The following is a 15,528-nucleotide window of genomic DNA, read 5'->3' on the forward strand; positions in this document are numbered from 1 at the left end:
TGAATTACAATGGATAAATTGAATAAAAGTATGTGGTTATAAAACAAACTAGACATGTAACTCGTACCTTTTAACATTAAGGGGATAGGTTGAGGACAAAAGGAAGTGTTCACGTTGGCATTATGACCTGAACTGAAGAATATGATATGTTTTTATTGCTGAATTCTATTATTTTGATTCATATATAGTATACACAGTATAATCTGTATCCATATCACATACAGTGTAGAATAGGTGAAATTACGGGACCCGCTATTTATTGCAATTTTTAACATGTTGACGGTTTTAAAATGAAACGCGAAGGTAACAATTTCGGAAGGGAATTATCTCAGCAACAACATATTAACGTGTAGAAGAAATTTGAATACGTGAAATATTAATGCGCGCTCTTTTAAATGTAATGAATTATGACGCAAAAGATGAAAATTAACTGGCCATATGATGACGTCACAACATCCGATTGGCAAAATGTTCACATGATTTCGTATCTACAATCCAATAGCTTCCAGAAAACGTTTTAATCATGATTATCACATTTTATTCTTACGAGCTATAACAGATTAAAATTTACTGTAAAGATGAAATTAATGCCACACGTAATTTAAATTTTTAGGCATGATGACGTCATAAAAATTAAAATATTTTTAACTCATGCGAAAGATAGTTGATTGACCTAGACAATATCAAAATCGGGGTGAAAATGGAAAACGGATAAGTGGAGACGCGCTCTATTAAATGTGATGAGCTATGACGAAAGATACAAAAATCCTAAATTTTATATTCGCGTGGCCATACAATGACGTCACAATGTCCGGTTAGCCATATTAATACATGATCCGATATCTACAACTCATCAACTTCCAGAAAATGTCATCCACAAAAAGTTGACCGTGCAGTTTAGAAATTACGACTGTTTAAAAACAGGCATAATTTTGACGATTTTTTTAACCTTTTCATCAAAAACACGCGCAAATTGGCCAATTCGACGTGCTCGTATGACGTTACTTTAAGTCGAAATTGTTTAAAAGTTGGTAACATTACTAGAAAAGGCTGGAAAAACATAAATCAAGCGGAAAAAATTTGTTTTTAATGCTACGTGCGCACCGCACACGTAAAAATTTGCGCACGAGAAAATCGTTAAATCGCGCGTAAGTCACGTTGCGCAATTGTAAACGTCATGAAAAGCTTCGCTTGACGACGTTACGTAAATGTCAATATGTTCAGATAGTTAACAAAGTGTTATGTTTGCAAGTTTTAGAGAAAAGCGTTACACAAAAATCATACAGAAAGAAAGAAGAGTGAAAAAAAAGATGATGATGATGATGATGATTTCGTACAATCACAAGATAATGAAATTTTTGTATTCGTTGAAAATGGAGAGAATATTTTGTTCTATTTTTAACAAAGCCAATTTTTCAACTCATGAAATATTTTCACCATCAAACTGAAACATTCTTCACTGTGTACAGTTATTATGATCTTGAAAGATGAACTTACGCCATTATAATAGTCTGTTACTCGTTCCATGACCTTTTTCAGGTTACTGTGTTTTATTCTCCAGTTCCCTCCTACATCTGGTTTTATTCTTATCAGCCATTCATCATCAAATTCAGTGGGTACACTATGTTTTTAAATAAATCATACCAGTTTGATTAATAATACATGTTTACTAAAATAATCAGAAATGAAGATTTATGTGTAACAATCAACTCTCCCAATACTGTCTGGTATTTGGATGTGTTTAATGGTAACAAATTAATTTTAGTGACCATATGGACATCAAGAAAGAGAGTTCACAAAATTAATGATTAATCAAAAGGTATTAATGATCACTTACCACTGCTGCAAAATCTCTGCTATAGCTACTCCATCAGCCAGGTCATCGACCTTTGCGTGACGTGCCTTAACTTCAAATGTATCAACCTAACAAAAGCAAACAATATCTATGTAGGTATGTTTAAAGATGTATTGTCCCTTTGACTAATTCCAAAAAAATAAAAAATAACAGATTTCGAAAAAAAGGGGGTCATTTTGAAGTATCACAATAGTTATTAACTATCACCAAAAATTTGTCGAAAAAAAAATCATTTAACTGAAATACAGACGTTTTTTTGTTAAAAAAATAACTCTGACTTCCAGTCAAAGTTTTCGATCAAAACATACCCCATAATGAAACGCGCTTGTTTGGCTACTCTGTATGCATAATCATAAAACTTCCTCAGGATCTGTGTGAAAATACCTTCTCAACCGTGATTAGTTGTAAACAATCCTAATTAGCATATGCATAATGCGTACTCGTGGTTTGAAATCTTTGTTTACTTTCGACGATTTTCCAGACGAAATGTAATCAAACTAATTTACCTGTTAATTACGTAAACTTGTTGCTTTTGGCTAGAATTTTCGACTTAAAGTGAATAACTTTAATATTACTTTGATATGGCCAATTTAAATTTAGAATATTTTGACCTTCATTTTTTGGTGTTTCAAGGGACAATACATCTTTAACAAAATTAACTTATTAAAATAAAAGCACATTCTTTAACAATAACACATTGTTGTTTGAGTATCAAGACATATCAGTTCAGCAACATTTTAAACTGAATTATTAACACCTTTCTATATTTCGGTCAAATTGTCAGATGTGATATCCCTCTATTTTTTTTCGCCATCATATTAGGCCTATTTTATACCTTTCCGTAAGTCATATTTTGATTTTTTAAATAATTCTGTCACCTGTATCAAAAGCAGAATTTTGTCGCGTTTGAAATCGGTCGCGAAAAATCAACTTCCGGCATTTTGTATGGCGCACCGCTAGAGCTATACTTCTGATATCGGTTGCGTTTGAAATCGGTCGCTCTATTTTGTATGTGGTGAGATGCATGCAAGCGGTATACATTTTCTTTGTTTATATACAGTAGATGTAATTGATATTTTTTAGGACCTGGATTATTTATGTGGATATTTTTTATTTGGTTAATAAATATTATTAATAATTAAATTGTTTTTTTTTTATTTTACAGTGTCTTTCAAAATAATATTTTGGTTTCATAAGCTTCCTACGCATTTTCGTCTAATTTTCTCCAAGCTACATATCTGAGATAGCGGACTAAGCTCCCGATAAACACCGGTGCGCATTGATTTTCGTACTCTATTTTGATATACATGTACTGTATGTTATGTATCGGCGTGAGTGATTTGTCCCGCGAAGGAAACATGTTCAAAATTGTCCACAACATCCAAAAATATGTACCACGTGATTGTATTTCACCAATCATATTATGATTACAGATTGGGGAATCTCCCAAAACGCACGGAGTGCAGCAGTGTGTACAGAATCAACACATGTATCCTTCGCGAGTCGAGGAAGTTTGGTTTATTTTGCTACTTAAACAAACATTGTAAACATACATTTTCAGCGAAAAAAGATAATATGCTTGTATGAAAATTGTTTCCTGCTCAACATGGTGTATGATTATGGTTTGTTAGAAACACAGTTTAGAGAAAATAAGAGGCCAAAAGATAGCTAGCCTAGCCTATCCACACGACGTCCTACTAGCTTGGCCCTAGCTAGCTAGTGTAGTAGGCTATGACTTTCAATATACTTCCTAGCTGGTTAGGACTGAGAGGGGTAGCAGCATACTACTCTAGGCTAATAATGCTGGGTGTCTAATAACGGCAGTCAAACCGACAATTATAAACAAATGATTAATATTTGCAAGAAAACCATACGCTATGAAATAAGAAATGCTAAGAAAAAAAAAAGAAATTTAATTAAACGTTTTTCCTTCCATTGCTTAGGTGACCTAAGGAACAAAGAGGAACTCACACATCAATACAAGCAGAATCAAGAAGAAAATTAGTGATAAAAAAATAAATTTAATAAAACTTTGTCGTCTTCTTTTGATTGGTTTTTAATACAATACAGAAGTAATTCAATGTTTTATCATGAAGCTCAAGTGTCTTAAGAACACATGTGCATCAATAAAACGAACATATCAGACCCAACATAATACTTGAGTAATTTGCGGCGATATGCATTTAACATATTTTCACATGCACAGAATAAATGAACATATCATATCAATATACAAACAAAATGAGTAATAATTTGGATAAAAATGTGACTAAGGATAACAATTATAAATTAATAATTGCTGCTATAAATATATTGAGCAAAACGTTGAATTGTATTATTTTTCAATAAATGCTACGTAAGTCAGTAAAACAACAATTTCAAAAATTAATTTTCATTTATCCACTAACCTGTACATACAACAGTGTTGCTTAAACCACACTCCAGAAAAGAAAATATGAAAGAAATTTGCAGAAAGAAGCAATCAAACACTGTTATTTCAAAGTTCGGAACGTCCGTAATTACTATGGAAATTCGGCCCAATATTACGGACGTAGGGAAATGAAGATAAATAGGGTACTACGGAAATACTTAAATGATGGGGAATCCACGGCAAAATGCAATGACTACGGACAAATCAACGACCCATATGACGGGGTTTTCCACGTACCTTCTCATGACGCACACAGTGAGCCTGTTCAGAAACATATCTAAAAAAATCTTCAATGCCTTCACATAATTCCTCTTGGGTAGTGGTGTTTTACTAATATTTCAAGTTCAAGGTATAAAATTTTACACGAAAAAACAAACGCACGCATTTCTATTAACATTTATTTACCAGTGTTTCATTTACATCTTACAACATATTAATTCTTAATAATTATATACTTTCTTCAATTGTTTCTTCCGATAAAATAAATCGTATTCTTAAAGCACTTTATTCTTCCGTTTCTTATTCCTTCAAAGTTATATTTATTGTACCTCGACACATTCAAATTAGTATATATCCCTACGTACTTCAATTCGTTTTATATTTATAGAAAAATGTACATGACGTTAATAATTCTTTACCGAAACATTTAATTATCACTTTAGTAAATCTTTGTTTCTTATATTATAAATCATTTCTATTGTACCCTGGCGCATACAATTAGTATCACTTAGGCCTAACTCAATTCATTTCTTTTATTTGTAAAAACTATACATTTTAATTTTCACCGTATTGTATTTTTTGTACTCTGAAATATTCGTTTCTTATCTCATCATGCCACCTAGCTACAAAATACGTGTTCGTATTTTATTTTCATTATTAATTGCCAAGTTTGCCGTGTCCGTGTTTTCTTGTGTAAAAACAAAAAACAAAAGTAAAACACAATGAAATCGATAATTCTGTATTACATTGTCTTCTCTCATTGTTCCCCTATCAATGGCACTATGGGCGTTCCATAGATATGGTAGTATTATTGTCTGTGGCCGAAATTGTCTGTGGCCGAAGTTGGCCTAATCCATCGTCTCACGATTTGTGCCCGATCGTCTTGAAATGGGCCCGATCGTCTGGGCCCGATCGTCCGTGGTCCCGATAAAATTGGATTGACCACCGCCGGAAATTTGGCTTAGCCTGTGTGATTATATAGTATTATTGTGTATGTATTGTATGATTCTACAAAATGTATTGTTACATAGATCTGTACATACCCATGCTATAAGGCTGCTACATAGGTTGTGATGAGACATTATTAAATGTAAATTAAATAAATAAATAAAACGAAACAATTTTGCCTTGACTTTCTTTCACGAAGTCTCCTCCACTCCTCCCTCCTGTACGTATGTCGTCGTCAATCGTCTTTAACAAATTCCAACAAGAAAATAGTGTACTGCCCTCTATGTTGATCAGTGGGCGTCGATGACTTACGACACGTCGGCGGCGTATTAATTCATAGGTACATTGGTTGCATTTGTTTGTCCGACTGAATTTTGACGTCGCATACGTCGTATGTAGTCCAGTCTTGAACTATGACCTAAAATCGACATCCACCACCACTCATATCATCGATATCACACCGGAACACCATGGGATCAAAAATACCCGAGAATTGATCGTCGATTTATGTCGTAAAATGTTAAGATTGTTGTTGTTTGTAAATGATTATGGAACCCGAAAACCAAATGATAGAGGGTATAGGGAATGATTTATTAGCAGGTTTAAGCTTAATATTAGTGGCATTTATACCTGTTTTAATGGCCTTTTTAGTAAACAGGTAGGTACTACAAACAATACAAACAAATTAATAGTTATAGGCTATGCTAGACTGACGACCTAGCCTAGGACTAGGTGGTAGGGACAAACCTGCTGCGTGTTACGATGTGGTTTACGATGAAATCGGTCGCGTCTGAAATCGGTCGCGATAAAATCAACTTCTGGTATTTTGTATGGCGCGCCGCTAGAGCTCTATACTTTTGATGATATGTGAATGAATGCGCTGCTTGCACAGCATTTATTGTCAAATATTTAACGCCGTGGTTAGGATTCCGGCACCGGAACTCAAATGCCCATTGTAACAGATTCCGACAGAAACTTTTCACTGAGAACTAAAACCTAAAACTAAAAAAAAAACATCCCTCTAGGCAATGGTGGGTAAAGACGATGATGAATAAAGACGATGGTCAATAAAATACAATTTTTTGAATAAAAAAAAAATTAGAAAATTGATCTGAGAATTGAACCTACAATGACCAGCTAGACCTCTAGCCGCAGTACCACACCACTAAGCCAGCCAACCAGTCGGAAAAATTGGTGTTGAACTGTGTACATGAGGTTATAAAAATGTGCATGCATGAACGATTTTCAATTGACCAATAAATTGCGTTCATTCTGCCGGAATCCTAACCACTTTGAATATTTAAAATTTGAAGTTTGTACACACAGACAAGGCTCTTAAAATTATAAAAAAACATCAAAAAAACATGATAATGAAAAAACACATCAAAAAACATATCGGTCGCGTTTGAAATCAGTCGCGCTATATTGTATGGAGCGAGATGCATGCTAGCGGGATATACATTTTCTTCGTTTATATAGACTTAATTGATATTTTTTAGGAACTAGATTATTTATGTGGGTATTTTTTATTTGGTTAATAAATATTTATTTTATCAATCATTAATATTTTTCACAGGTCTCGGAGAAGGACTGTGTTATTTCAAAATGGCCATTTCTAAACATGTTTAAATATTATATTAGGCATATAATAATTTACCTCTATTTATAATATGTACTGTAATTAATATATTACTAGAGGGTGAGCTCGCTTCGCTCGCGGCCCCTCTAGGAAGTGTAGACGATGGTTCTCGGAATGATAATGTTTTCCTTGTACGTTTTCTGTCGGTTACCATTATAGAAAATGCTTGACATTCGTAAAACTAAACTATTCTGTTTCACAGTGTCTTAGATGATTAGTAACATTTTAAAGTATAGTGTTTATTGTTAGGGCGTTCATTTGAGGCAGGTGCTTATTCGAGGGATATGTTAAATTTTTTAGTTTTTTTATAATATGGTAACATTTATAATCAAATGAAATCCTCTAATAGATATGAAAAGTGGTAAAAAAGAATAACAAATGCTTGGTAAATTGTAGATAACAGTGCGATGAATTCTACTACAAATAGTATAATTGTGTTATTATAATGTGGATGGATGTTTATTAGATAGTTGGGTTGGTGGGGGGTGGATTATTATTCAAAGTGATGTTTTATTGGAGAGGCGTTTATTCAAATAAATACCATCCTAATAATACATTATTTAATTTAAACATCTTTTGAAACTAACTTCCGTGACAGAGTGGGCCGTTTCGGCCCAAGAAAGAAGACATTACGGCTTGCAACATGGGCAGACATCTCGGTCCTAACGGGACACAGATAGCCTAAAGTTATTCCTGCCAGCTTACTCAAAATGTCTTATCATCAAATCTCCCTATGTAATTTTATAATACTATTCCCCACGTATATTTAATTTGATCTTTATTAATTTGCAGTATAATTTTTATTTTTTAACTACTGTACCTTCACACGCGCGGTCCGTTCCTAAAATAAACAAAAAACTGAAATGGCTATAGCCATTGTTGAGGAAAATCATGTGTATATTTTTATTTTTAATGTTTAAAATAGTTTTTAGTAAAAATGATCATTATATGCAGATGGTTAAAAGGCAAGTTACTTTTATTTATTTTATTTATTTCAACAATATATTTTACGAGGGTGGTCCATCCAGCCAAAGCTGATCATTAGGGATCCTCACAGAAATACATCATGACAAGACATAAACATGTAACAATATCAATTTAATTAAAATAAATATAATTTATAAAGATAAAATAAAGCACAAACAAGTATTGAAATAAACACCCAAATATGCCATATCGCAGATGGACCTTCTATGATCGTGCAGCCGTTTCCTCTAACAGTACGTTATTTTGCTGATGGGGATTCCCCTTTTTAAAAAAACATGCACTAATGTGTCAAATCATGGACAAAACACGAACGATCATTGTCCAAGGCCAGGTAAGATGACGTGTTTTACTAATAACCATACGTTTGAAACATCTATAGGCCTCATGCACGTGTTTTTGTGAAACGATGTATATAATTTACGTATATACGTCGGCGATACTATAGTTTTTAATTTGAATATCTTTTATTTCTTCATTTATAATAGTCATTTAATGTAAATAATTAAGTACAACTCAGTGTCTCACATCCATACGCCGTTCGTAAATCTAAATGTTTAAAGATGTATTGTCCCCCTGAACAAATAATTTTTTAAAATATTTTTGTTGAATAGGCCATTTTAATGATACATAAAAGTTATTCACTTTGAAATAAAATTTGATCGAAAAAAAAAATTATTTACCTGAGAAAATCGTAATTTAAAGTAAAAAATAGTCCACCGGAAGTCGGTTGGCTGGCAGCCAGCTGGCTTCCGGTTTAATTTAACCCTTGACCTGAATTAGCTTATGAATTATGCATATTGTATGATTCTTGCGCGTGTATGTGACCTCTAGGTCATCACAAAAAAAATACGACGTGATATGGCGAGACGACGATGTGGGAAAGTTATGTAGTTTAACAACAAAAAAAACAACTCCTATCTTGAAGAAAAGACTATGGCTAGGCCCTAGCAGATTGGTAAGTAAGCAAGAACTGTAGTTTCTATGGTGCAGCTTTGTTAGTTAGTATATAGGAGGCCTAGCTAGCCCAGTACAGCTGTACTGGCTAGTGTACTATCCCCTATCTATTGGCTATGACTAGGTAGGCCTAGTAGTAGTAGTAGTAGCTAGTCTAGTAGTACTAGGCCTAGTTGTAGGCCTAGCTAATACTAATATATACAACTTGTAAGCCTTATTAATAGTTATTGCCAACCTATAGCTTTAAATAGGATTAGGCCTATAACATTCATCTGTGAGTGTGAGCATGGAGTAAAGAATAAGGTTTAGTAGTGTGAATTTTGACACCACCAACTCGTCTTATTTTTAGTATAATACTATAATAATAGTCCTTTATCATTATTCATATCATTTTTCATTCATTTTAAAACATTTAATTTTCTTTTCTATGTAGAATTTGTGATTAAAAAAAATTATACATAAGAGCAGCGAAACTCAAAAAGCGAAAACTTGTGAATGGCTGCCAAAAATAAAAAATAAGGCCACCACCAGGGCCAGGAGAGATTATGGTGCTTGGTTTTTCCTTCATGATTAATTAGATTTTAATGCTAATATAAATTTGTGAAAATTGTAACTAGGCCTATACTGTACATCCAATAATGTAATTATTTTAGAGAAAATGACCAAATTATCTAAGTTAAATATTTTTTGGAATGTGTACTTTACAGTACTTAGTACTGTTATGTTGAAAATTCTTCCAAAGCAATAACGTTCAAACCAACACTCACACAATGAAACTTTTTATGTACATATTTTAATAAAAAATGTCTTTCTTTTAATAGGTATTAACACACTTGAATGAACAATATGAGCAAGTAGTGGAAAATGGTGAAGAAATCAACACAAAATGTGGTAGCAACATTCACAATATTTATTTGAACATTTCTTACTATGACACTTTAAATGGATTAACAATCACAGAAGACAAGCTATTGCTGTAATGCCACAATCAACACATCAATTAATAGTTGAAAATAAATTGTCAACAATAATGCAGAAATTCAATGAAATATACTAGTAATTAACTCATTTTTTACTGTACTGTAAATCTTCACACATTAAAATTATGGAGATTTTATCTCATGTACTGTAGTAGTATTTTTTATTTATTTAATACTGTATACAAATGTTATTGCTCGAATTATGAAAACTATACAACATTTTAAAAGCTGGAAAACAACCAACACATTTGCCGAATGATTTATAATATTCATTAAATATTTATCTTGTGTTCCACTACCGATTCTACCGCCAGTTGCCTTTATGCAGTATGGGTCTAACCTCTGTTCCAGTCTTCATTAGCTTAAGTCTATAAATTTAAAAACAATGATGTATAAATACGAAAGTCAAATAGAAAAGTTAAATACTTCACAATTTATTACATACATATAATTATTATTTCTGTACATGAATCTGAAGTTTTTAATTTGGGGTACTAATGTACAGTAAGGAATTCCTGAAAAGTGTATCTCCTCCCTCAAAAAGGCCTAGTCTAATTTCTAGTGTTATTGTTTTGGTTGCTATCAACAACAATCTATTCTACCGTCAACTTCTTTGTACTGTATGCTGATCATTTTCCAAATGTTCGTTTTTTGTTATCAGTTAGTCTTTTTATAGACTTAATAAAATTAATTCGAGCTCCAAATGTATATCAATGGTACATCAACATAGTAGGCCTATTTCCTGTAGCTAGTTGTGGAGTGATGGCCTGGCTAGGTGAGTACGATATATAGGACCTAACTAGGCCTCAAAGTGGGTTCCCGTCTACTTTTCTGACCCGATTATCTGCCTGCCTACAGCTGCTGCTTGTGCTACACTACACAGTAGTATTAGTACTACAGTGCTAACTAGGGCCTAGATACCCTAGCCTAGATAGCTAAGCCTATAACTATACGCCAAAAACGTCTAGTTTGCGATATATAACTATTATAGGAGGATATGTCATTCATCTAAAATAAAATTCTACTTACCAGCAAATTAACGGCAGAGCTTTTTACATCATACGATCAGGGAAACCCCAGCACTTTCTTCTATTCGTCGCACATGCTTGTTTATTTGGTGAACAGATCGGATCTCCCCTGTTTGGATGCTCATTAACATATCATGCATATTTATGAGCTGTTAGCTAACCATCGTTATTTAGGAATTTCTGAGCTTTATGAGTTCAAAAAATGGTAAACTTATTTTGATTTTTTATAAGCGAAATCAATATTTTTTTCGGATTTTTTTTCGGCGAAAGTGAATAACTTTATTATAACTACAAAATGGTCTATTCAAAATTTGATCTTTTTCATCTTTATTTTTCATGTTTTGGGGGACAATACAACTTTAAATATCAGTGCAGATTACCTCTTTGAGAATCGTGTCCACCTTTATTATCCATCCATTATTCTTCTCACATCTATCATTGTACATCATATAGTCTGTATAGGCCCGGTAGATTGATTTATAATGGCATATTATCTATATATTTTATCATTATTATTATCCTAAAACCATGCTCACGTCAGAGTGGCAGATATCGAAAGTAAAAATCATCATCATGCATCATCTTCCTTTATTACATAAACCTCATTGAGCTGGTATCCACTTGCAGGTATAGAACGAGTTTCGTAATTACTGTGATTAAAAAATACGCAATTTAATAGGCGCGTGACCTACTTGTTTAACTATTAAATTATTTCAACATTTTCAAAACTTTAAACAGTGGCATGCCAATCTTAACTTAAACAATATTCAATAAAACATTTTTAAAACGATTTTACTGTACTTAAAAAATATCAACGATCGAGGTAAACAAAAATGTCAATAGTATTATTAGAAATTCTATATTCAAAATTAACTAAAACATAATTAGCGTTTTCATTAAAAATGTATCTAGTGCGTCCCATACAAATTAGCGCGACCAAAATAAAACTCGACCGATATCAAACGTAACTAATATGATAAAAATCGTATCTAGCGGCGCTCCATACAAAATACAGTACCGGATGTTGATTTTATCGCGACCGCTTTCAAGCGCAACCGATTTCATCTGACACTGTTGAAGTCATAGTCCTCGTTTTGACCAAATATGCCTAGGCCTAAACCTAGCTTCAATGTTCAATTTGAAATTGTGTTTAGTGAAATTGAAGACTATAATAATTGGAAAACCAATTGTTAAATCATTCAAGTACAGTGCACATCGTGTTTTAATTACAATCCTAGGCATAAATAAACCACCTACAGTTAGTAGTAGGCTAGGCCTATATTATATAGTATAATAATACTATATATATAGAAGTTCCGAATGACCACCAGCACCACATAATTCAATTCAACAAACATTTATTTCATCAAAATGCCATACAAATAATACAAAGCATAAAAATGAGGGCCAACCTAAGTAAAATAATAAGAACAAGTTAGAATAATCAGTAGGCCTAATATTAGTAATAATATAAAGAAAAAAATCCCAGAAAATTCTGGAACACAATTAATAATTCTAAGGGTAAAAGGAAGTCTATTTCGTGCCTAGCTTACCTGGATAAACCAACAATAGCCTTCTCCTCGAAGAGTGAGATATAACTCGAAAAGTAGAAGTTTTCATTGAATTCCCCTCTCCACAAATGGTATAGTCCATGAACTATGCCCTCAAGTGGGAGCCTGCCCACAAACCACCATCATCATTTCTTTTCGAGACATGAAAGAGTAAACATGTCTTCAAAGAGCTTGCACAGTTTTCTTGCTGTTGCAATAGAGTTTTGATACTGAGACTGCTGCTATATGAAGCTAAGTAGTTTTTCTTGGTTACAGAGATTCATTGAACTTTGAAATGTCAATAAAATGACTTTTAGCAAGCATTTTTGTGAATGTTTTCACTTAGGCCAACTGGCTGAAATGTTTGCAGTACCATAGTGGCCAGGCCTAAATCTAGCAGGACAGCTTGTCTACTGCCTAGCATAGTGGTTTAGGCTTATTGTAGGCTGGCCTCCTGAGTTTCTTAAATTTTATTAATGCTCTCATAGGGGGCCTAGGCCTAGATCTTGCAGGGTCAGATGTTGCCCATGCATGTTGCCTAACAATAACATTGTGGCTAGACATCATTTTGTAAGGCCTAGCTGGAACTTGGTCTATATAAGAGGCCTAGGCCTACATACTGCAGGATCAAAGATCTTGTCTATGCTTCTTTCCTGACTGGTCTGGTTTTCTAGCTGAGTCATAGTTGACACTTCATTTTGGACACGGTCCGTATATTCGGATCAGCTGTTGTTTTCAGTGCAGCTACAATGCACCTCCAATCATGCCTGCACCCGCTGCGGCCTCTGCGGTCCCGGGGGTGAATGAGATTTCTCCGGTGTTACTGCAAGCCATCGTTGCAGCACTGAGAGCTCTGCCGAGGGATGAGCCCAACGCACTCGCTCACATGAGACCTCCTCCCCCAGTTTCATATATCGATATATAGGCCCACAGCAAACCTTGTTTTTACGATGGTCCGTCTATCTGGCAAGAGATGACAGTGATAGGACGATGGTCTCGCTCTCCAAGAATAAGTATGGGAGAACGAGACGGGCCTGGGGAGGAAGGTCTGCAGGCGTTCGCGAAACGGACGGCGGTACTGTCCTTTATTTTCTTTGGCGTTGAAATCATAAACGGTTCATTCGGCCCTGCAGGTAGGATGGAGACAGCCTCATCTATCCTGTTGGGGCTAAGACGAGGCGACTGGGCTGCCACAATAGACCGAAAGACGCTAAAGAGTGCTGTCACATGTTCCGAAACCATGATCACTTCTACCAATTCGTCGCTCATGCTGTTTGGCCTCTCAACGGCCCTGCGTGTGTGACACGCCTGGTACGAACGCTGGTAGCGTTCTTCCACCAACACAGCATTCAAATATTTATGTACTTAGACGATTGGTTATCGTGGCCCAGTCCAGGGACTAGTTGTTAAACAGCCTAGCATTTGTCCGCCTCGTAACGGAACAAGCAGGATTCCTTATAAACGAGGCAAAATCATGTCTTCTGCCTACACAGAATCCTCGTTTAATATCTCGGAGCTCAAATTAATTAGGTAACGGGCCGTGCGTGCCCATCCATATGAGCGAGTGGCCAAGGCAAGATATGCAGTGCTACATCTCATGCTCATGCTCCGACGGGGTACGACTGGCTACGCACATTAGAGTCACTGGCCAGCTTCGTCGCCCTCGTTCCGTGCTGCCGGCTCAGGATGTGACCATTACTATTGCACATCACGGCAGCTTTCCGCCAAGGACAGTATCGCGACCGCCAGCTCCCCCGCTGCTCCTTTGCAGATGCAGCTACCCCCTCCGCCACCGGCACAGCCTATGCAAAGAAACGAGGCTTCTACTTCTAGACAAGCTTTACATAATCCCCGTCATGGAAATAGTGGCGAGAGAGGCGCTCACCACAGAGGTGGTCGACGCCACAACAATGTGAAGTGCCGGTGACGGTTTGGGGGCGCCCGTCCCTCCGAGCGAGGGCGGGCAGGTGGGAGGGGTCGCCTGAGATGGTTTTGCGCAGGTATGGTACAGTAGGCCATGACAAAGGATAAGTAGGTCTCTACTGTTAGCGCTCGGGTATCGCATATCATTTCGAGCCCCTATGAGAGGTGGTGCCCGACATACGAGGTTCCGTCAGAGCCGCTTAAAAGACAGGCGCTCATGGCCGGCCTCGACGCACTTCTCCAAAAGGAGCTGTGGTGCAAGTTCATATTCAATATGCGATCCCGGGACACAAGTCCACCATCTCTTGCCAGAAAGGAATTCTGGCAATTGGCTACCCCTTTAAGTCTGAACAAACGGTTCATTCGGCCCTGCAGGTAGGATGTAGACAGCCTTCATCTATCCTGTTGGGGCTAAGACGAGGCGACTGGGCTGCCACAATAGACCGAAAGGCGCTAAAGAGTGCTTTCACATGCCTATTGCAGGTCAGGATCATGAGCTTCCGAAACCATGATCACTTATACCAATTCGTCGCTCTGCTGTTCGGCCTCTAAACGGCCCTGCGTGTGTGACACGCCTGGTACGAACGCTGGAAACGTTCTTCCACCAACACGGCAGTCAAACATCAAACATTTATGTACTTAATAGACGATTGGTTATCGTGGCCCAGTCCAGGGACCAGCTGTTAAACAGCCTAGCATTTTTCCGCCTCGTAACGGAACAAGCAGGATTCCAATATGCAGCTACAATGCAACGCTGCGGCCTCTGCGGTCCCGGGGTGAATGAGTTTTCTCCGGTGTTACTGCAAGCCATCTGCAGCAGTGAGAGCTTGCCGAGAGATGAGCCCAACGCACCCTCTCACATAAGACCTCCTCCCCCAGTCTCATATATTGATATATAGGCCCACAGCAAACCTCGTTTTTTACAATGGTCTCGCTCTCCAAGAATAAGTATGGGAGAACGAGACGGGCCTGGGGAGGAAGGTCTGCAGGCGTAAATGAAGCAACATCTTGTCT

At 36.1% G+C, this 15,528-nt stretch overlaps 2 protein-coding genes and 1 long non-coding RNA gene across 12 annotated transcripts in view; 2 read left to right on the forward strand and 1 right to left on the reverse strand.

Annotated features, from left to right (window-relative positions):
- The window catches only part of LOC144845430 (protein Hook homolog 3-like), a 37,486-nt gene extending 31,780 nt beyond the window's left edge, over nucleotides 1-5,706 (reverse strand). For 8 of the 9 annotated variants that reach the window (XM_078702763.1, XM_078702758.1, XM_078702762.1 and 5 more), the window contains exons 1-3: nucleotides 5,549-5,706; nucleotides 1,838-1,923; nucleotides 1,498-1,621 (exon numbers count right to left, since the gene is read on the reverse strand). In XM_078702763.1, coding sequence (XP_078558889.1) covers nucleotides 1,498-1,621; nucleotides 1,838-1,923; nucleotides 5,549-5,587 — 249 coding nt within the window. In that variant the 5' untranslated portion in view covers nucleotides 5,588-5,706. Of the gene's footprint in view, nucleotides 1-1,497; nucleotides 1,622-1,837; nucleotides 1,924-4,263; nucleotides 4,290-5,548 lie in introns of those variants that run through there. The other variant, XM_078702764.1, reaches the window with a different exon arrangement.
- The window catches only part of LOC144845486 (E3 ubiquitin-protein ligase RNF170-like), a 291,346-nt gene that overhangs the window by 265,413 nt on the left and 10,405 nt on the right, over nucleotides 1-15,528 (forward strand). The window contains exon 2 of one of the 2 annotated variants that reach the window (XM_078702865.1): nucleotides 5,998-6,111. In XM_078702865.1, coding sequence (XP_078558991.1) covers nucleotides 6,002-6,111 — 110 coding nt within the window. In that variant the 5' untranslated portion in view covers nucleotides 5,998-6,001. Of the gene's footprint in view, nucleotides 1-5,912; nucleotides 6,112-15,528 lie in introns of those variants that run through there. The other variant, XM_078702864.1, reaches the window with a different exon arrangement.
- Nucleotides 8,783-10,155, forward strand: LOC144845500 (uncharacterized). The gene is made up of 3 exons (XR_013612551.1): nucleotides 8,783-9,034; nucleotides 9,467-9,581; nucleotides 9,855-10,155. It is a non-coding gene; the product is annotated as an uncharacterized LOC144845500 (long non-coding RNA).

The sequence above is a fragment of the Antedon bifida genome, chromosome 6 (genome assembly GCF_963402885.1).
Source record: "Antedon bifida chromosome 6, ecAntBifi1.1, whole genome shotgun sequence".
Classification (NCBI taxonomy): Eukaryota; Metazoa; Echinodermata; class Crinoidea; order Comatulida; family Antedonidae; genus Antedon; species Antedon bifida.